The sequence below is a fragment of the Musca autumnalis genome, unplaced genomic scaffold (genome assembly GCF_047663935.1).
Source record: "Musca autumnalis isolate F117 unplaced genomic scaffold, ASM4766393v1 scaffold_1, whole genome shotgun sequence".
Classification (NCBI taxonomy): domain Eukaryota; kingdom Metazoa; phylum Arthropoda; class Insecta; order Diptera; family Muscidae; genus Musca; species Musca autumnalis.
In genome coordinates this window covers 297,646,169-297,670,105 of record NW_027411644.1, presented here as the reverse complement: position 1 = coordinate 297,670,105, position 23,937 = coordinate 297,646,169, and the positions used below count along the sequence as shown (strand labels likewise).

The 23,937-nt window shown below is 37.1% G+C and overlaps 1 protein-coding gene across 4 annotated transcripts in view; it reads right to left on the bottom strand.

The window, feature by feature from the left end:
* Nucleotides 1–3,110: 3,110 nt before the first annotated feature.
* The window catches only part of LOC141389780 (uridine phosphorylase 1-like), a 111,580-nt gene continuing 90,753 nt past the window's right edge, over nt 3,111–23,937 (bottom strand). For 2 of the 4 annotated variants that reach the window (XM_073961836.1, XM_073961835.1), the window contains 4 exons: nt 16,784–17,131; nt 16,567–16,705; nt 16,309–16,502; nt 3,111–10,850 (listed from right to left, as the gene is read on the bottom strand). In XM_073961836.1, coding sequence (XP_073817937.1) covers nt 10,668–10,850; nt 16,309–16,502; nt 16,567–16,705; nt 16,784–17,131 — 864 coding nt within the window. In that variant the 3' untranslated portion in view covers nt 3,111–10,667. Of the gene's footprint in view, nt 10,851–13,067; nt 15,828–15,948; nt 16,503–16,566; nt 16,706–16,783; nt 17,132–23,937 lie in introns of those variants that run through there. The other 2 variants (XR_012409173.1, XR_012409174.1) reach the window with 2 other exon arrangements.

Genomic DNA, 23,937 nt, shown 5'->3' with positions numbered 1-23,937 from the left:
TCTCATTTTACCAAATTTAGTACTATGTAGTACTATTCGTACACATGAGTACACATTTTCAAAACCACCTCCTAATATCAACTTACCTTCTAAACCTTGATTTTCATTACAAATTTCAAGATTTTAGCTCTGTCCGTTCACGTTATACCAAATGGTACTAAATTTAGTAACTTTTAGTACTTTTCGTACACTTATAGTTCGAATTTCCAAAAAACCGAGCCTTATCTGACCTATTCGGACCATGAGTGACCCTCACCCAAAATTTCAAGATTCTAGTTCCAGCCGTTAAGCCTGGGCGTTGATTATCAGTCAGTCAGTGAGTCATCATTTGTAATGGGGAAAGTCGCCGTCCTCTCGTTTTCCCCTACACATATAATTATCACCCTATTCGAAGTAGTTTTTTGTTTTTCTTTTTCTATTATGACGCCACGAAAGGTATTTTTGTTGATATGTCCAGCATTGCGGTACACTTGTTTTGTTGTTTTTTTTAATTATATGTTTACATACACTAAGCTTCAGATCTTTGAATTCGCCTCATTTTGGGCTTAGGCGGGGGAGTACTGTACAATTGGGTACAAGAAAGGGGTAAGTACCGTAGGTAAAGTGACAAACAAGGTACCGTTGAACCGACGCCGGTAGCCAATAGGCAGCGATCATTCAACCTGGAAGAGAGAGAGAGAGAGAGAGCGCATTGAAGTCGTGAATTCGCCGCACCAGAACACCGAGGTTACAACAGATGTGATGAGTGGAAATGGAGTGAGTTGAGAAAGAGCGGACGAAAAAAAGTGTCAAATAAGCGATCAGTCAAGTGTATAATGCGAAGTGTGCAAGGATACCGTATCGGGCTCCACAATTTATCGACGGGAGTGTGCACGTGATCGAAAATAAGCCGTGTTAAATAAATATAACCAGCAAGGAATTCCGGTAAGTTTTTTTTTGTTGCTCACCCCTTCCCATATCTTATATTCCCGCACCCACGGGCCCCTATCCTAAATTATTAATTGCGTTAAACTCCGTGGAGGGCCGCACGGTCTCCGGTAAAATTAATACTTGTGTTAAACTTCAGGGAGGGCTGAACGGTCTCCGCTATTGCTACTCGTGTTAAACTTCGAGGAGGGCCGAACGGTCTCCAATACTATAACTTGTGTAGAACTTTACGGAGGGCCGAACGGTCTCCAATATTAATACTTGTGTTAAATTTCAGGGAGGGCCGAACGGTCTCCGCTATTACTACTCGTGTTGAACTTCAGGGAGGGCCGAACGGTCTCCGCTATTGCTACTCGTGTTAAACCTCATGGAGGGCCGAACGGTCTCGAATACTATAACTTGTGTAGAACTTTACGGAGGGCCGATCGGTCTCCAATATTAATACTTGTGTTAAATTTCAGGGAGGGCCGAACGGTCTCCGCTATCACAACTCGTGTTGAACTTCAGGGAGGGCCGAACGGTCTCCGCTATTGCTACTCGTGTTAAACCTCATGGAGGGCCGAACGGTCTCGAATACTATAACTTGTGTAGAACTTTGCGGAGGGCCGATCGGTCTCCAATATTAATACTTGTGTTAAATTTCAGGGAGGGCCGAACGGTCTCCGCCGTCACTACTCGTGTTGAACTTCAGGGAGGGCCGAACGGTCTCCAATATTATTCCTCTTGTTAGACTTCAGGGAGGGCCGAACGGTCTCCAATATTATTCCTCTTGTTAAACTTCAGGGAGGGCCGAACGGTCTCCAATATTATTAATCGTGTTGAACTTCAGGGAGGGCCGAACGGTCTCCAATATTATTCCTCTTGTTAAACTTCAGGGAGGGCCGAACGGTCTCCAATATTATTCCTCTTGTTAAACTTCAGGAAGGGCCGAACGGTCTCCAATATTATTAATCGTGTTAAACTTCAGGGAGGGCCGAACGGTCTCCAATATTATTCCTCTTGTTAAACTTCAGGAAGGGCCGAACGGTCTCCAATATTATTAATCGTGTTAAACTTCAGGGAGGGCCGAACGGTCTCCAATATTATTAATCGTGTTGAACTTCAGGGAGGGCCGAACGGTCTCCAATATTATTACACGTGTTAAACTCCAGGGAGGGCCGAACGGTCTCCTATATTATCAATAGCGTGAACTTCGAGGAGGGCCGGACGGTCTCCAATCTTATTACTGGTGTTAAATTACCGGAGGGCCGAACGGTCTCCTTTATTACCACCCGCTTTGAATTCCAGGGAGGGCCGAACAGTCTCCTAAATCATTAAAAGTGTTGAACTTCAAGGAGGGCCGAACGGTATCCAATACTATTGTCTGTATTAACCCTTAACCAGTATATTCGAGGGCCGACTGGTCCCACGCACTACAGTTGATTTCACCTGTCAGAGAGCTGGCAGGTCTTGTGCGTTAACCAGCGTATTCAAGAGCGGACTAATCCAGCAGCGTTCTGAGGGATCAGAAGGTGGTATCCGAGCGGATTGCGGTGATAGGACCTGACCACCCCGGCAGAGAGTGACTGAGGCTACCGGAGGTGCTCCCGCTTGAAGTCGACGGTGGTATTACTAGATTTAAGGTGTGAAATTATTGAAACTTACTATACTGGAAATAAAGAACTGAGCTTGTGAACTTTAAAATACAACTAAACGTCTTTTCCCTCTCGGTCACTGTAAATATAAATTTCTGTGACGAACCCTGCCCCTTGAGTATATCCTAGTAACACGCGGGAAACGTGTCGTTACACATTACTGAACTCTTTTATAAGTATGGATAATATAAAATATGAATAGTTTTTATTTTATATTTTATTTTCCCTGTCCTAGAGATCCAAAGCTCTTAATCGTACGGTGACCAACTAAAGTGGCTGATAACTATCCAGAGATGTGGGCACAGAATGACTCAGGGAAACTTCGAAAGTGCAGTTAAGTTCAGGTGTTTGACTGCATTCTCATTAGTTACCTCATCATACTGTGTAATAATTACTCATTCATGGCAAACCTTGCTGTACATACCCTGTAAGGTGTTATTTATGGATTTTTTATCTGCTAATATTTAATTCAATTACCCATTACTAACAACCCTTATTACTTTTTTCCCCAACATCACATTTTACTCACCACAAAAGAAAAGACAAGAATTCTCATAGATTTTTACACGATTTTCTTCGTATAAATTAACATTTATATATGTATTTTTTTTCATTTTTTAGCTTGTTGGTTGCATTTGTAAACATTATTCTTCAATGGTAAAAATAACTATAACAGAAAACAATTCGCTAATTATAACAAAGACACAAAAATAAATACATTGCTTCATATTTGTAGTAATAATAATAATTTCATATTTTTTGCACTATTACTTTTCTTTATATATAATCGGTTATTTCCTATGTTTTTTGTTATTTTGGTAACTAGGTTTTGTTGGGATGTGTTTGAGTGTATTTTTTCAAAAAATTGTTCGTTGCTTGGTTTTCTTTTTTTTTCAATGCAAATCGTTTTTAGGGGGCGTTGATTCTTTTTTTAGTTCTCCATTTCAAGAGAATTCAGCTTTTGTGTTCCGAATAAATCATTAAAAATTATTAATAAATAAATTTTAAACAAAGCGAGGATAGAAATATGGAAAGAATTTAAAAGAAATAATTGAAGAAATGCAATAATTGTTGAAGTAGGACCAACAATATAATACCTTACATGACTCGACTTAATTCATGAGGAATATGAAAATATCCGCCACTAAATATACTGCCACACTGTTCACCACCTTGACGGCTGAAATAAGGCTCCCGCTGAACATATTGGTCGGTTGTGTCCCCACGATATGGGGTGTAAGGTTCGATAGAATGTTTAAGTCGTCAGCGCAAGATCAGTGGTCGATCCTCAAGTCGCTGGCCGGCACCACTTAGGCTGCTGAACTCTTGTTGAATGGAAGAATATTCAAATATGCTAGATAGAAGATATTTGCATTCCCGCAACACGTTGTCGATGCAATACTTTGGTAATATCTTCATAAATATCCCTACCACAATCTTGTGAAGTGTCTTTCCCCTCCCAGGCACAAGACATCTTCGCGATCTAGAGAGAGAGGGACAATGTACAAACGGGAACATCTCGATCAACACGCCTATCACACAGGTACTTTACACTTGGCTGTTCCTTTACTCTTTAAATGGTAAACGCGGTTCTGTTCTGAATTCTACTACTTTTTGAAGTAACGGAATTTGTAAAACTTGAACATACACAGCTAATGATTTCTATTGCACCAAAAGAACCGCCAGGTGTCATGGGAAAAACGAGTGGTGTTGGACCCCTATTGGGTCCCAATTGACAGCACCATATCTAACTTATGCCCTACATTTTTACTGGGACCGATCGATATGCTATATATTTGTATCTGTCCAGCAAAACCCACTCACATATCTCCCGAGGTTGTAGAATTTTTAAATGTGGACACAGAATCGACTTCTTTCATAACTGATAACTGAAAAGCATACACGAACAACTCTTTACTATGATCAGTGGTAGGAGTATAGTGAGACTTCAGTGGTTAAATGATTTCTGGAGGCACTAGAGTCGGCCACAGGGTGATGCATGCGTTATGCTGGACACATGACATTGGTTGGTAAACAATATACATCGATACCCAAGACATAAACCATATGTAGATAACGCACATATACCTATATTTGATCATTTAATTTCAAGGAGGACCTACTGGGCAATAACTTTTAATGTAAGAATTACATTTTTAATGCCTCTTAATTGGTTTATTTTGCGTTTTCAAATCCATCCACTAGTAAAAGAAAACATATAATTATGGCCCATAGTGTAACATCAAACTGATGGTTTTGTTGGGACGAGCAAGGTAATCTACTAACAGATATGTATGTATAGTGTGCTCATGTTATGGAAACAGCATTTTTCCAAACTGTTGGTGTACAAAACTAACGAGGATGACGAAGATACCCCATATCCCCTCACATACCACATAACCCGCCGAAGAATAAGAAAACAACATGAGGCGATGACTTACCATCCGAGCTGTTCTAGACTGGATGCGACACGTTGATAAGGTGTATGCATCAGATAGTTTGCACCATCTGGCCGGAAGAACGCGTACCCGGTAATTGGACCCTGGGCATCCTGTGTCCCGTTCACAAGAAAGGAGATAAGACTTGATTCTCTTACTACAGGGGCATAAATCTTCTCCCAATTGCCTACAAGATAGTGCCAAGTCCACCAATGACCAGATATTTACCCTGCGACATATACTGGAGAAGACCCAAGAGATGCAGATCGACACCTACCACATTTTTGTCGATTATAAAGCAGATTGATGCATGCGTTATGCTGGACACATACCATTGGTTGGTAAGCGATATACATCGATACCAAAGACGTAGAACTGTAAAGATTGGACATAGTGCATAATGCAGTTCAATTTTACTATTAAACCATAGAGGGTGTTTGTGTATAACAGACAACTAACAGAACACGACGGCAACCAAAACAAGTATAACATAATTTTATGTCAGCATATTGGAACATAACATTATGTTAGACCTTCAGCGCCATCTACCGATGTATAGTAGCAATGTAAATGTCCCATCTTGTTATATTTTATGTCTTTGTCGATACCCAAGATACAAACCATTTGACACTAGATGGCGCCAGTGTCAGAAAAAATCGTTGTTTTACTCATGATTGATGTTCGGGCTAACATAGGTGGTGAAAGATACCAAGAACGAAGTTTTGGCCAGATTTAACTTATCAAAGCCCTGGACTTATCATGACCCCTCTTTCATTTCAATTGCCAGCATCTGACAACGGAATGAGGCGATCGACTAAAGCCTGGCAAATCCACCAATGACTAAATATTTACCCTGCGACAAATCACGGAGAAGATCAAAAGATGCAAATCGACACCTGCGACCTTTTTGTCGATTATAAAGCAGCCTTCGAAAGTCCCCTACACTCAAAGGTATTCCAAGCCATGTCTGATTTTGGTATCCCCGCAAAGCTCATTCCGTTTTGTAAGATGACTTTAACTGATACCCGATCCTCAGTTAAAATAGGAAAAAAACTCTCCGAAGAGTTAAGTACCAAAAGAGGTTTCAGTCAAGGAGACAGACATCCTGTTGGAATAGGTAATACGAGATGCAGATGTGAAAAGAAATGACACAATTTACACCAATAGCCCCATGTTACTTGCTTATGCTGATGATATAGACATCATGGGACTATCGGTAACTGATAATTATTGTAACATAATCATTGTTCCAAACATCCACATGGGACAAGGGAGACTTCTCTCATATCAATGAGTGCACCCCGATTCATATTATCTTATTGTCGAGTCCGAACAGCGTGTCCTAAGACATCACTTGTAGAGAATTAGAGGAAGGAAGTAACTGATACCTTTAAGAAAGTCGAAGAAGAATCTGCTAAAGTGGGTCTAGCGATAAAAGCCACATGACCAAGTTGATGGTGTCGACGCGAAATGCGCCCCTAGGACTTCGACTAACTTGGAAAGCTGATTCATATAATTCTGAGGTAGTTAAAGATTTCATCTACATTTATAGTGGTGCCATAAAAACAACAAACAACATCAGTTGTGAAATAAGAAGAAGAATTGTATAATTATGACGTAGTAAGAAAAACGAGCTGTATCGGCTATATAACGGGTTGCAACGATTGCGGTGGCTAGTCCAACTAATAAGAAAAAGCTATGATGATCCACCTAAGAAGACGTATAAATTCAGGCGGCGTGGCGGTACGTGCAGAACTGGAAGGCCCACGACAAGATCGAAACAAAGCATCAAATATGTTCTTTGTTCGGCTTATACGAGGGCTGCACGAAAACTATCTGGCGTGTTGCCAGGTGGGCGCCATTTGACAGTTTTTAGACTATACGTACTCAGGACAGTTTGTCATACGACCTTGTGTTGTGCTGTTTACAGTGACTTGAAAAAAATCACTTTGCAAAAAAAAATGATTTTTTTCGTCCGATCATTTTTAAAATTTGTTGACGTGGATAATCACGGCAAAAGTGCATCGATCAAATTAAATCTTTGTATACCGATAAAGGAATTCAATCGTGTGGCCTAAAATCGGCCGTTGTGCCAAAAAAAAAATTTTGCCGTGCGTGAACGGATAATGCAAGATCGCCATGTTATATACCGCGAGATAGAGGCATCTTTGGGCATTTTTCCAACAACTAACAATTGATATTGCATGAACAACTGTCCGCAAAAATTGATTTTTCTCGTTGGAACCAGCAAAATTGGACAATCGCTCAAAAAGAGGCTCTTGTGGATTGATGCAAAGAAATTGTGAATAAAAACGATCGTTGTGATTCAAGCAACGTTTATAAGATCGTCACAGACGAAGACTCTTTGATATATGCTTGGGAGCCCGAAACAAAACAGGAATCGACCGTTTAGGTCTTCGAAATCGAGCCAAAGCCAACGAAAGTTGTTCATCTAAGAATCACTTCGAAGCAAATGGTCGCCTGCTTTTTCGGCAAAACTGGCTGTGTGGCGAATATACGGCTTCAGAAATGTAGGAGGAGGCTAATTCTGAGTGGTACACTACAATTTGTTTGCCAGAAGTCTCCTAAAAAAATACGAAAAACGAACAGGAAAAGACGAATCATTCTACATCATGATAATGAGAGCTCACACACATCGATTCAAGCCAGCGCCTGTTCGACCGGACAAAACGTGGAATTGATGGGTTATGCGCCGTACAGTCCGGATTGGGGATCGAATGACTTTATTTAATTCCAGCGTATCAAGAAAACAAGGCGTGGTCAACGAATTTCGTAGCCAGAAGATGCATTTCAAGCGTTCAAAAAACATGTTTTCGAGGAGTCTAAATAGGGGTGGAAATATGGATTCATCAATTGGTTTGAGCTCATGAAAAGGCGTATAAATCATGCCGAAGACTACTTAAGAAAACAATAAAACTAGTTTTGATGGTAAATATTCGCGTTTTCATTGTTAGACCAGATAGTTATCGCCTTGTCTAGAGGGCCAGATCACTAGCGAACTCCCTCATCTTTAATTACACCTCGGCACCGAAATATATAAAGGGTGATCCAGCTAGAGGTACTTTTTTCAATAGCCTTTTTTGACTGATCATGTATGAGTCGTGTCATGGTATCACTTTATTTTTGTTTAGTATTGTTTGACATTTTATCGTGGAAAGACTTACGACTGAACAATGTTTGCAAATTGTTTAACATTATTACGAAAATGCGCTTTCATTGAGGAATGTGTTTCGATCCAAACTTTTTCAGCGCTGAAGCCATTTCTGACTTTATAGTTATGTAAACAAGAAAAGTTTCCGCATTTAGGTTAAGAACTACCTTAAGAGATTCAAGAGGTGTCACTTCATCCAGAAAAAATAACGGGTCGTGTGGTTAGTTCGCTTCAAAAAATGAACGTTACCTTCAATGGTGACCATGATAGCCAAATATTTGATGCTTGAAAATGAAGCTCGTGATCTCGGCTACATTTTGGTTCCAGCAAGACGGCGCTTTTTCCCCACATGACCTCACTCAATGGATTTATTAAGAGAACACTTCGATGAGCAGGCAATTTCAGGTTTTTGACGGTCGACTGGCCACCAAGACTTTCTCCTGTGGAGATATGTAAATTCTAAAGTGTATGCGGACAACCCAGCTTCAATTCAGGCCTTGGTGCAAAAAATCACGCATATCATTTGTCAGTTACCAGTCGATATGTTGGAACAATTCAGCGAAAAGGAACCTCTAGTTGGATCACCCTATAAAACAGATAACATTACATCGCCAGTACCACCATTCTTTACTATGACCGATAGTAGGAGTATAATGAGACTCGATGCAAAATCGCATTTAAATGGTTGATATAGGCACTAGAGTCGCCACAGGGTGATGGTGACTTTATGCTGGACACATACCATTGCCAGGTATTGTATATTCAACATACCCCAGACACAAACCATACGAAGTTAACACAAAGATATATAACATAACAAGATGGAACATTCCATTGCTACTATACATCGTCAGATGGCGCTGTGGGTCTACATAATGCCAGTTTACATTATGGTGACATGAAGTAGGGTATGGAAGGTATTCGAAGTAAAAAAAAAATATTTCATGTTTTTTAAATTTTGCTAAATGCTTTTTTTGTTTTATTAAAACAAAAACAAAATTACTATTACAATAGAAATAAAAAATATTACGAAAAATAAAAATAATTAAAAACTTATAAACAAACAGAAAAGTATTAATAATAAAATTATTAATGAAATGCTTATTTCACAATAAATATGGAATTTGTCAATACAAAAATTTGTGTCAGTTTTATTGTAAACAAAAAATATATATTAGAGTCAGCAAATTGGTCATCATTTTGAATTAGAAGAGTTAACTGTTCCCTAGATCCAAGACAGTGAGGATGTTGGGAAGTTGCAGAGATTTTGAGACTTGTAATTGATAAAGGCTGTATCAAAAAATTGATAAATGTTGGCAGATATTAGAAAAATTAATGCACAATTGACAGATTTTGGATTATATGAGAAATTTCTTGGAACGTGCTTGGTATGACTATTAAGTCATTGAAAATTAATTGGCTGCTAAATACAATTCCTTTTATAACAGTTCTGATTTACCGATATTTGGGTTTATCTGACCAATTAGTTTAAACTGTGCTTAAACGAGTTTAGCTTTATTGACAAAAAACTACGGTAGTTATAATTTAATTTAAAAATAAAACGAATTAGTTTTAGAACGTATGATTTTAGACCCATTAATAGTTGATTTTTTTGTAGATTGATAATGAACAAAAATTTTCCAGTGGGGTTTCCTGTGGTTGATGTTTATCTTGATGCCCATTATAAAGGGTCGATTCTTTGTTCTTTTTGGTAATATTTTAGCTATCCATTGGAATTGAATAATAATCTAAAAAATCCCTGAATAAAAACTTTCAACATCTACTCTGTCTTGAATCCCAAAACGATGGTTTTACATTTAATTTGTTTCATTTTTATATATTACATATTGTTTTGTGGTTGTTTTTCTTTTTTTGGTGAATTTAGTGGTGGTTTTCAGAATAGAGATTTTATTTTAAAGTTAAAGATAAAACTATTTATATGTAAGTTTATATTTCATGTGTGTATAGTTTAGCTTGTCTCATCAATTTGTTTTTTAAGTTACAATTCAACGTACTTAGACTACAAAAAGTAATGTATTTGGTTGTTTCTATTTATATGTATGTAATAGGTAGGTGTTTGTTTGTATGTATAGTATATAATTCCATGTTAATGTAATGTTGTCCTTCAGCCATATATTCTGTCCGTGTTGCTTGTCTTCATAGTTCGCTTATATATGTATATAATATACATATATATATAATTTTTTGTTATATCTTTTTTTTATAATAAATACAATACAATACACATGTATGTATGTAAGTGCAAATAATTTAACTACATTAGGAAAAAAATTGTTTGAAAATTGTACACATATTTATATAATAACACTAGGTATGTGTGTATGTAATATATACGTATATGCCTATGTATTTATAGTTATAGAGAGAGGGGGGTAGAGAAAAAATAATTATATAAAGTTTTAGTATGTATATATATTGTGAGTTTTGTTTTCCTGTCTGTTTTTGTTGTTGTTGTAATTGTTTCTCCTCTCCTCTCTATTCATGGGCCTGAGATTCCTGTTGCACCAGCTTAAAACGTCTGGGCGATTTAATCGATCCTTGAGCATTGAATAGACTCTTCAGCTGGCCCTTTTGGGCTAATACTTTGCGTATATATCGCGCTACAAGAATTTGTGGTCGCGCCTGCCATTCATTCATAACTTCTTTGGGGGCATTGACCTGTAAAAGAAAATAAATTTATTGAAATTAATAATGATATATTAATGAGAAATTAAATTGTTATAACTATTCTGGGGATTTGGTGTTCTATTTATAATTTAAATAGGGGGTATCTAAATAATCTAACGGGGTTGCATATGCATTATTTATAACGGTTACTTGTAGAATATTTTTGTGAAATAATATGCTCTATTCGAAAGCCTGCAAGAATGTAAAATTTTTATATTTTTTCACAAATTTATAAGTAATAAATGGTCAAAATTTAAAAAGTAGCAGACTTTTGTAGGTTCTGGAATAGAGTAATGTTTAAAATTACAAATTCATTAAAGAACTTCAAGCTTATTTCAAATTCGAAAAGCCGTAACAAGCATGCATTTGATCCAATTTATAGAATTTCTACAGAAAATTTCAAATTCTGAATATTTTCCTTTCCCTAAAGTAAATCAGTTTTAACTACACCCACATTAAAAACTTGTTGTTGTTTAAATTTGAAAACAACAAAGACGAGATTAAGCGGGCTTACTTTAAAAATAATAAGTAAACACACATCTCAAAAAAACTGCCACACTGAATCTAAAAATCGACAGACACAGCACGGTAAAAAATTGGTTGTTGTTATTTTCAACAAACTATCAAATAGTTATGATGATCCTCTGCATTGTGGAGACGCATAACAGTGGGAGTAGTTAATTTGGTTTGTATATACGGCTACGAGAGTTTTTGAATGAATTCGTCGGTCACATTTATTCTTGAGCTCGAGTCGTCATAAAATTGGGGAAGGGTTCTTTGTTTCAATACAAAGAACTAAGAGAACTGATGAGTCCAAGTGTCGTTGGACGAAACTAGTCTTTCGTGCCTTTCCCTAAAGTAAATCAATTTTAACTACACCCACTTTAAACACTTGTTTTTTAAATTTGAAAACAACAAATACGAGATTAAGCTGGCTTACTTTTAAAAAAATAAATTAAAAATAATAAATATTTTGCGAAATGTTAAAACCGTTTAATTTCGATTTATGTTTTTTTAACTTAAAACTACACCTAGTAAAAAATTAATGATAAACTGTACCAGTCGACATTGTCAACAGAGATATACCCTAACTTGTACTTATAAAAATTGGGAAAATAATATTGTAAAGTGGTTCTATATATAAATAAAAAACTAAAATGACTCCGCTGGTAGCTCCTACTAATTCTTTACTCTGACCAATAATAGGAGTGTTATGAGACGTGATGCAAAATCTCAATTAAATGGTGCATGAATGAGCTACAATGGCCAATGGGCGTTATCTTGGACACAAACCATTAGTGGGTAATCTATTTATGTCCATGACAGACCATATAGGTATCAACGACATAAAATGGTAAAGATTGGACAAGATGCATAATTCAGTTCCATTTTACTATTAAATCATGGATGGTATTTGTGTATAACAGACAACTAACAGAACACGACGGCAACAAGAACAAGTATGACCTAAGCTTTGTTCCAGAACTAAAAAGTGTTTACAATTCTTACGACTTTTACGCATTTTACCCGAAAACCCGTTCCCGTACACAAAAAAGTTGTAAAATGTTCACTTCTCGTTAAAAAAAATGGCGCTGAATGACGCTCTCTTTAAAAACTTTTTACTCGACAAATTTGAGCGTGTAAAAAAATAGTAACATGGATGCCGGTGTCTGATTGGCTGGTACGCCGACTTTGACATTTGTTCCAGCTTTTTTGACGTTTTTTCCATTTTTGTGTGACAAAAATTTTTCTCTCCGTCTCCCTTTACGAGTTTTAATATTAAAAAGTACAGGAACAAAGCTATAAATTCATGTCACCATATTGTATATTAACATTATGTTAGACCACCTGTGCCATCTGGCGATGCATAGTAGCAATGAGAATGTCCATCTTGTATATCTTTGCAGGTATCTATATTTGATACTAGATGACGTCAATGATATCAGATATATCTATATTTAACTCACATTTAAGGTTCATTTAACGGTTTGGAAGTTATGATGTTGACTAAATGATGCCCTTTGAGATCAGAGCCTCAAACCTTGGAGGCCTATAACGGCGAAAGTTGGTGAGATAGGGAAAAACGGCAAACACGTGTCTTATCTTTTTTGGACCTCTATCGCACTGCGGTGTCAGAATATGGTTAATAAAACATGACTCAAAAAATTACACACAGTGTAATTATCTTAGAAAGAATGAGCTTGCCTTCGACAGCTGGTCTTAACCTGGACTTTTGAGGAACATTTTGAAGTAGGGAAGTGTGGGAGGCACCCGAAGGAGTGGGCTGATATAGTCCATATTCGGACCTGATCCATTTCTGGAAGAAATAATACGATGTGCAAAGTTCGGACCAAATCTATTACTCCATTCGAAGATATCGTGCGCCAGGGGTGCCAAGTTGGTGGTTTTCCCGCTACATGTGGTGATTTTTGACGTACAAAAACCACTGTTTACGCAGGAATGTCGACTGTTTCAAGGTAAAAATCGCTACAAACCTATGGTGCGTATGTGGCTGTAGCGATTTTTGCCTCAGAACAGTCTGTCGTGCGCAAAATTTTAGCGAACTTAATTTATGTAAATCGACTCCAAATTGTGTGAAACCATAATATTGCGGGTACTAGGGCTGCACGATAATTAATTTAATTAATTAGTCTCCAGCATGATTTCTACACTTTTTCATGGGCTCAAACCAATTGTTGAAGCACTTTTTCCAGTCCGATTGCAATACCTCCAAAATATGTTTTTTGAACGCTTTTGCAGCATCTTCCGGCGACGAATATTGTTGACCACGACTGTTTTTGATATGCTGGAATCAAATGAAGTCATTTGATCCCAAGTCAGGGCTGTACGGCGGATAACCCATCAATTCCACGTTTTGTCCGGTCAAACAGGCGCTGGTTTGAATCGAGGTGTGAGACCTTGCATTGTCATGATGCAGAATGAATCGTCTTCTCTTGTTCGTTTTTCGAATTTCTCAGGAGACTTAAGGTAAACTAATTGTAGTGTACCACTCAGAATTATCTGTCCTACATTTCTGAAGCCGTATAGTCGCCACACGACCGAAGAAGTAGGCGACCATTTGCTTCGAAGTGCTTCGATTCCTGTTTTGTTTCGGGCTCCTAAGCATAGATCCAAGATTCGTCGTCTGTGACGATTTAATAAACATCGTTTAAAGCACAACGATCGTTTTTATTCACAATTTATTTGCGCCAATCCACAAGAGCTTCTTTTTGAGCGATTGTCCAATTTTGCTGAATTTAACGAGAAAAATCCATTTTTGCAGTCAGGTGTTAATGCAATATCAAACTTAAGTTGGTGGAAGAAATGCCCAAGGATGCCTCTATCCCACGGTATATAACATGGCGATCTTCCATTATCCGTTCACGTACGGCTTAGTTTTTTTCTGGCACAACGGCCGTTTTTGGACGACCCTCATGACCTCCGTTTTTTAATTCATTCAACCAATTTTTCATAGTGCTATAGGATGGAGGATGGTTCTTTATCGACAAATAAAAATTTAATTTTATCGACTCATTCCTGCCGTGACTATCCAGGTCGAAAATTGTGAAAAAAAAATCGCACGAAAATGTTCTCAAATAAATTCAATTTTTTTGCAAAGTAGTTTTTTTTTTTTTTTTTTTTTGAAGTCACTTTGAACAACCCTACACTTGGTCGTATGTCAAACTGCCTGGGTGCGTTTAGGCCAGGGATGGCCAAAAACACACATTTGCAGATTATAACTTGCGCTAGTGTGAGTGGAAACGTCAAAAATGCATCAACCTAACGAATGTGTTTATAGTGTACGTGTGTTTCGTATGCCCGCGGGCATAGGAAAGTTGTTGTTGGTGGCCATCCCTGGGTTAGGCTGAAACTAACAAACATTGCAAAAAAATTTTAAATGGCGCCTGGCGCACTGTTGCATAGGCCGCAAACTTTTGTAGTTTCCCTCGTAGTTAGCTAGTTATTGTGTTAGATCCGTATACTCGTTAAAAAGCTTTATATTCCGTTTTGTTACTACATTGAATTAGGGTCTGGACGTTGTCGTAACAACAGAGAATAACGAATCGAAATGAGAGCTAAGTCAGCTGTTGTTTAACAACGGCACATTACTCTCCAATAAATTGTCTCTCAATTGTTTTGTACACCAACTGTCTAGGAGTTTTATAGTAAACAGAGCTCCGATTTGCTCGATTTTACTCACGAGTAGGATTACTCGAATAGTAAGAGTTTTACAAGGGGTGTACTATCCGCTCTCTTGTTTTATGTGGCAATGCTCGTCAGTTCTCCTTGTTGAAAAATAAGAGTAAGAGTCAAAATTAAGAGTGATATCGTGTGGAAAAATAAAATATATCAGCACTTAGTATGATAAGAACTAAACGAGTACTCGATAGAAGTAGAATCTGCTCGATTTCGAGCGTATTGAACTACCACTCGAAAACGAGCAATGTATATGTGCTCTTTTTGGAGTAGCATGGACAATTAAGTATACTCGATTACTTTTTTCTACTCGCAGAAGGTACGCCCGCTCCAATTCGAGCCGAGAGTGAAACTGGCATTTCGTAGTGGTAGTAGTTATACTTCTTTTTATATCCTCCATTGTAATATTGAGAGCATAATCAACTTTGTCATTCTGTTTGTGACACATCAAAATGTTCGTTAGAGATAAAGTAAATATATTCTTCATTAGCATACAATTCTAAGTCGATATAACCATGTCCGTCTGTTGAAATCAAAATACAGTTCGCAGTATTTAAGATAGAGTGTTGTAATTTAGTAAGAAGTTTCTATTACTCATAGGTTTTTTGGTATTGAAAATGGGCAATATAGGTTCGTGTTTTAATATAGTCCCCACAGAACGGTACATCCCGATTTTATGTATTTTAAAGGTTTAAGCGCCATAATCACAAAGAAATTTGTCAGTATATACCAAAATTTGGAGATAACCGCCCCACCCCCATACAACGGTACCTCCAGATTTTCGATATATTGAAGGTTTTAGCCACAGCGAAATTTTATTTTCAATATTTTTTTATTTTTATTTGTCTTATATGACCAAGTTATGGTTGTATTTGTGGGAATGGCTTTAGGCTCCTAGGGAAGGCTTTATTTTTTATTAGCCGATCACTAACGAGGTATTTATTTCCAAATTCAAGTTATATAGTATTTGAAATTTGCTACAGGGACTAGCATTCAACAGGCTCATTTTGTCTATGGCTTTAAAGCCAATTTTGAATAATAAATATGGTGGGCTATTAAAAATCAATACTACATAATAATATTACTAATATATCAATACAACTTTGTAATTATTAAAAAAACTCTTTGAAAACACAAACTCCACAAAATTTGCCGCATTTGTTTAAGAAAAGTTACATAAAAACTGTGTCAATTGTGTACAAAGTTTGAAGAGAAGAAAATAAAAATAGTCATATAACAATCTTCTTCTTACCTGATCACCGTTGAGACGATTGAGCAAGGCCACACAAACAACGGCAGCTTTGATGCCAGCATGATATGTAAGGGCAGCAAAAATGGTACTTTCCATTTCAATGTTGACAACACCATTGTCGGCTAATTTTTGTAAGTATTCCATTTTATCGGATTCACTAAAATCACAGAATGCGCCATCCAAACGGCCTTGACCTGAAGAAATAAAATATGTTATGAAAGAAAAATCTTCAAGAAAATTAATCAAGTTTCTGCAAACCTTCGTAGAAATCATTGGTACACAATGTCTTGCCAATTATGGTGTCATAGGGATCATCTGGGCTGGCCAAGGCCTTAAGTTCTCGGGCCAATTTTTTGTCCAATTTGGCGGGGCGATGTATTGTTTTACCCAAAATGGTCTAAAATCAATAAAAAATATTTTTTATTCTAAATTGTTTTCATTTTTATTATTATTTTTTTTTTTTCGTTTTACTTACAAATTCATGCGAATTCCTCAATTGACCATCCAAGGCATCCTCGGTGATGATGACAGTGCCACCCTCCACACCAATGCCACCACAAGTGCCAATGCGTATGAATACAGGATCTTGGCACTTGGCATGATACATCAGTTTGATCATTTCATGCATCAGAATGCTAACAGAGGGCGTTCCCATGCCGTGACTAACACAAAGCACTGGTCCAACTTTGTACATCGAATACCGATACGAGTAGGCGCTGATGTCCTGTAACATCGTGCCTGCAGGTAATTTGTAACCGATTTCATTCATCATGAAATGTGCAAAGTTCTCCATACGCTTTGGTGTCCCGCCCATGCAAACAAACTGTAAGGAAAGAAAAGAAAAAACAAAAAGAAGATATTAGTGAATAATCATAATTTAAATGGTCTAACAATAAAAGTTGTTGAACTATAGACTAAACAACGCAGATAATATTTGTTTTTTTACTTAACATCCTTGCAAATTAGATATACACGCACCCTTATTTGTTGAAACCCCAATTTAAGCATATCACGGTGCGCCTTAACTAACTTTAAATGGAAGATGCTTACGCCTGGAAAGTTTTTGTGGATTTTGAAACAACAAAGTTCATAGATGAGAAAAATCAAAAAAAAAAAAAAAAAAAAAAACAAGTAAAAAAAGTATCAGTCAGCCTATGTGAATTGGAACTTTCATCTACGGACAGATCGAATGTATTTGGGGTATTTTCAGAATTTTGTGGCCCTTTTTGGACATTTGAACTTGCCGGCTTATGATTAAAGTTCAAATGTGTTGCGGAGGATGTAATGGACCGACATTGTGCATAACGGAAGTGGATCCTATTTTGAGAATCATATCTTTTCGATACATATCGCGCCCACTAGTCATTTCAGTGGGTCATCGTACAACTGTTGGACCAGTAGGCCAGGAAGCATGGACTTGTCCACGGAAAATATAATATGGGTGTAAACAGGACCACAAAGAACATCATTGGTATAAATTTCCAAAGGATCTTCGAACAGACCACAAACTGCACTTGGACAAAAAGTTGAACTTTTGTGGGGGAGGTATCCTAAAGAGAGGACCGATATGGGCTATTTTTGAAGTTAAAGTAAGTTTGGACAAAATATGACGAAGGCCAAATTTTGTCCAAACTTACTTTAACTTCAAAAATAGCTCTCCAGCTACTACATATGGTACCATAGGGGTTTTCTACAACTTCGGGCTGTTTTCCCAAGAAGTATGGACTTGCCACTAAAAAAAGATATATAGTATATAGTAGGATGTTTAAAGTATGGACCAAATCGGTCCCTCCCTTCAAGAGTTATCGTGCGCACAATTTTTCCGAACATTTTTGAACTTTTGTGGGGGGAGGTACCTGAAGGTGTGAACCGATATGGCTTATCTTCGAATTTATACTAAGTTTGGACTAAATATGCAAAATTTTGGATCGAATCGGCAGATCCGTTCGAGAGTTATCTCGCGCTCCAACCACTACACACGGTGTCATAGGGGTTTTTGAACGATTCGAGAGCAGGTCCTAAACTGAATTTTTCCAAAATTTTGTGTGGGAGGTACCCGAAGGAGTGGACCGATTGAGTCCATATTGGAACCTCATCTAAGTCTGCTAAAAAATTTACAATGTGCAATGTATGGACCAAATCGGTTACTCCCTTCAAGAGTTATCGTGCGCACAAATTTTCCGAACATTTTCTAACTTTTGTGTGAGAGGTGCCGGAAGGAGTGGACCGATATAACCCATCTTCGAACTTAAACTAAGTTCGGACAAAATATTGCGAAAGCCAAATCGGTTCATCCATTCGAGAGTTATCGTGTGCACCATCCAGCCAGACAGTCAGACAGACTTCAAATTGTCTGAAACGGGGTCTAAACATACTCGGGGTTTAAAACCGTTATTTCGATGAGGCACATTTTTGGTCTTATCAAAGTGTATATACCCTTTTTAGCCATGTCCGTCCGTCTGTCTGTCTGGGTGGCTGGTGCGCACGATAACTCTCGAACGGATCAACTGATTCGAACCAAATTTTGAGTATTGTAATATTTAATCCAAACTTAGTTTAAGTTCGAAAATGGGCCACATCGGTCCACTCCTTCGGATACCTTCCCCACAAAAGTTCAAAATTTGTCTGTAAAATGGTTTGAACGATAATTCTCGAAGGGAGCAATCGATTTGGTCCAAACTTATTCCTTCTACACAGATCGGGTTCGAATATGGAGAATATTGGTCCACTCTTCGGGTACTTCCAACACAAAATTCGGTTAAAGTGAAGTTTAAGAGCTCCTCTCGGATAGTTTTGAAATTTGTTTCAGTTAGTTGTCCTTGCGGCTCCCTTTACGAAGGTACAATGTTTTTCTTGCGCAAGTCCATACTTCCTGAGATATTGGCTTAAAAGTTCCAAGAAACCCTGACGGCACCAACCAACATGGAAAATCCGCAAGGTAATTCTCGCAGGAGTTTCTGATTGGTGCAGACTTTGCACATCATATTATTTTATTCAGTCATGTATCAGGTTGGAATATGGACTATATCGGTATACTTCTTCGGGTACCTCCCACACAAAATTCGGATAAAGTGAAGTTTAAAAGCTACTCACGGATCGTCTTGGATTTTTTTTCAGCAGGTTGTCCTTGCGACTCCCTTTACGACGGTACAATGTTTTTCTTGCGCAAGTCCATACTTCCTGAGATATTGGCTTAAAAGTTCCAAGAAACCCTAACGGCACCAACCAAAATGGCAAATCCTCAAGATAATTCTCGCAGGAGTTTCTGATTGGTGCAGACTTTGCACATTATATTATTTTATCCAGTCATGTATTAGTTTGCAATATGATCTAAATCGGTCCACTTCTTCGGGTACCTCCCAAACAAAATTCGGATAAAATGAAGTTTAAGAGCTCCTCTCGGATTGTCTTGATTTTTTTCAGCAGGTTGTTCTTGCGATTACCTTTACGACGTACAATGTTTTTCTTGCGCAAGTCCATACTTCCTGAGATATTGGCTTAAAAGTTCCAAGAAACCTTAACGGCAGGCACCAACCAAAATGGCAAATCTGCAAGATAATTCTTGCAGGAGTTTCTGATTGGTGCAGACTTTGCACATCATATTATTTTATCCAGTCATGTATTAGGTGGGAATATGATCTATATCGGTCCACTTCTTCGGTTATCTTCCAAACAAAATTCGGATAAAGTGAAGTATAAGAGCACCTCTCGGATCGTCTTGATTTTTTTCAGCAGCGGCTCCCTTCACGATGGTACATTTTTTTCTTGCGCAAGTCCATACTTCCTGAGATATTGGCCTAAAGCTCCAAGAAAGCCTGACGGCACCAACCAAAATGGCAAATCCGCAAGATAGTTCTCGCAGGAGTTTCTGACTGGTGCAGACTTTGCACATCATATTATTTTATTCAGTCATGTGAAGTATAAAGTGTAAAGTGAAGTATAAGAGCTCCTCTAGCATCGTTTTGATTCTTTATTCAGTAGGTTGTTCTAGCGGCCTCATTTTCAACGGCACAATCTTTTTCCAGAGTAAGTCAATACTTCCTGAGATAATGGCCCAAAAGCTCCAAAACCCTGCCGACACATACTAAAATGGCTATTGTGCAAGATAACCCTAAAACTAATTTAATATTTTGAGTCCTATAGGAAGAAGTTTGGTTACTAAAATGTTTGGTATATGTCACTGATTTGGTATAGCCTCACATTACGGTACCTACAGATTCAAAAATCGATATACATATTTTATATACGGCATAATTATTGTGTTTGGTTTGTTTTTTTTTTTTGGCCAGTGGCTGAGGGTATATCTCTATCAGCACAGTTGACTGATACTTTCTCACTTGTTCAAATAAAATTAAGCACGGAGCAAATTTGGAAATTTATGAGATAATTGGCACAAAACATTGAGACTGAGACCTAATTTGAATTATACACAGTCTATTTACGGTACCCTAATTATCGCCATGATATAAAATTGGTCAAGCATGTTAACGGTTTCATAAAATAAAAATTAATTTGCAAGTATTCCAGTTTATTTCAATCTAAACAAGAATTCTATGCCAATCTAATTTTTCGGCTTATGCAATAATTGTAAATTATTAACATTTTGCACTAATTTCAATTTTGAATTCAACAAAAACAAGTTAATAATCTTCTTTTTTGTTGGTGGCAGAACCACAACAAGAAAAAAAAACAAGATCTATATTTTAACCTTGATATTGATACGAAATAAAAAATAATAAGTTTATAAATAAAATAAAAACAAATTCAAAAATAGCTAAGGTTTTAAATGGAATGCTCATATTAATTGCAAAAGCAAATGCAACAAAACTACACAAATTTAAAATGTATAATTTATTATAATTTATTTTTAATTTGATTAGCAATTTTCTAATCAGATGACAGCTGAGAAAGCAGTCATCAATAACAGCGGCATTTACTTATTAAAAACAGTGGGGCCTAGCTTTTATTTTTTATGAAAGTTCAATACGAAACATATAGAAAGAAAAAATTTCCTATGGGTATAAAAATCGGTTTATCGATTTTGTGGGATCTATTAAAATTGCATTTATTGATTTTTTGTTTAGCAATTAAAGTCCATTTTATTGTAAACTAAATGACAAACTGGCTGTGATAACATTCTAGTTACATACGTCTATGATTCAGAATCAAATCTAATACGAAATATTTTTTTTTAATTTATGAATGACTTGTATAAACCGTTGCAACTATTCCACCGCTTGGCATCACCCCACCGATTTCTAATTAAATGCAAAACTTGTGTTTTGATTTTATAACTTGTTTTTGTCATTTTTTAGAACAATCTTGTAAATATTCATATCTGCTGTTATTATTGTTGTTTTATAACACAGAACATCCTCCTCACGAGATTTGATAACACGAGTTTCATTAATGATTGCGTATTTGCTTTCACGTAACCTCTGAAATAAATGAAATTCAAAACGTGTATCGCCACTGCACTGGTAATAATTGATAAAAAGCAAATTATGTAATTGAAAAATTTTAAATATGAGATAAAAAACTTTGTCACATTTGATAAAAAACAGGTACAAATGTAGCAGTCGATATACCCTCAGCCTGTGATATAAAGCAACACAGTTAGCCTGAACCAATTTTAATTGGAAGGTGCTTACACCTTGGAAGTTATTACGGATTCTGAAACTATAATGTTCATATATGAGAAAAATGAAAATTATAGAAGTTCCTTATAAAACAAGTAAAAAAGTGTAAATCGGATTTGCCGACGGAGATATACCCTCAGCCTGTGTGAATTGAAACCATCATTTAAGGACAGATCGAATGTATTTAAGGTCTTTTCAGAATTTTGTGTCCCTTTTTGGACATTCGAACTTGCCGACAAGAATGTGGATTAGGATTAAAGGATTAGGATTAAAAAGTTCAAAAGTGTAGCGGAAGAGGTACTTAAAGGAATGAACCGACATAGTCTTGTACGGAAGTGGATCTTATTTTTAAGTTATATCTTTTTAATAGATACCGCGCCCATTTCAGTACCAGTATGCCAGGAAGAATGAACTTCTCCACGGCAAACATAATATGGTATACATTTCCAAAGGATCTTCGAACAGACCCCAAACTGCACCTAGACACAAATGTTGAACTTTTGTGGGGGAGGTCCAATAAGGAGAAGATCGATAACGGTCATTTTGGAAGCTAAACTCAATTCGGACAAAATATTAGGAGATCCAAAGTTTCGTGCATACCATTTTATTGACATTTTTTAAATATGGGGGGGGGGGAAGTACCGGAAGTTGTTGCCCATCTTTGAACTGAAACTAAGTTTGTACAAAATATGACGAAGGCCAAATTGGTTGATCAGTTCGAGAGTAATAGTGCGACTATAGGTTTTGGCTCAACTACGTTCAGAATGATCGTCTAAAGCAGTGTTAATCACCACTGGGCTCGCGAGCTGTGTCTGTGTGAACACACACAATCCCGCTTGCGACGAAAATTCCAATTGTCGCAATTTAAGTAGTCCAGAACTAGTTCTAATCAGTACTAGAGGTGGGCGCGTGTCGTGCCGTGAGTAGTGCGTGTTCGTGCCTTCTCGAAAAACGCCGTGTTTGTGCGTGTCGTGCCGGAATAAATTTTTGGCCGTGCGTGATCGTGTTTTTTTGTTCGACACGGTTTTGCACGACACGACAAAACACGATCTGCACTATGTGACACGATCGTGCTAAATTTTTGGGCTTCCTTTAGAAGTCGTGCAAGAGACCATATAAAACACGAAAATAAAACCGAGCAAAAAAATGCCTAAAATTATTTGCTTCGTTTTTGTAGTGTGGTACTTTTTGCCGTTTTGTTATGGAGAGGCCTGAGTATGAGTAAGAAAAGTTGATGTTTGTTTGCAATTTGTTTTGTTCATGGGAGAAGCAAACACAAAAACTATCCAGAGGGTTAACGCAATATACTCTCTTTGCAAATCAGATGTTTATCTGACTGTATTATCTGTTATAGATGATGTAATTGAAAAACATCCTCTTCCCGAATTGGGAAAACAGATTGACTGCCCTAAAAACCTTGTAAGATATTTTAAACACCCGGAGCTAAACAACAAATTGTGTAAAATGTTAAAACAAGATATAAGAACACGTTGCTTGAGAGCATATACCAAGTCCAGAATGAGATTAAGAGTATTTTCCTACAAAAGAATGAGTTGAATCGTATATCTGACTTAAAGTGTTACGAAAAAAGTACCCTACTATGCACATCTTTGCCCTTTGTTCTTAAAACCTTTGAAAGTCTGCTCAATTGATACTATTGACTCACTTCATATAAGATTTGAAAGCTAAAACTAAACAATCATTTCTTAAACGATTTGTACCAACAGTGGCCATCTTATAGGGATATTTTTATTTCCGCCGTCTAAGGAGACGAATATTTTATTAACTACTGTAAAAACGATGTTATTGATATACACAGTGAGAACATAGGGTTTTCTAATGATGAACAGGAAATTACAATGCCACATTTAAAAGAATTTTCAGAGTTTTTGGATCAAAATTTCAAAAAGACGAAAAATGAAAAAGTCTCCAATTGATACAGAAATTGATACATATTATCGAGTGCCGTTCTAGCCAGACTGATGTTTTA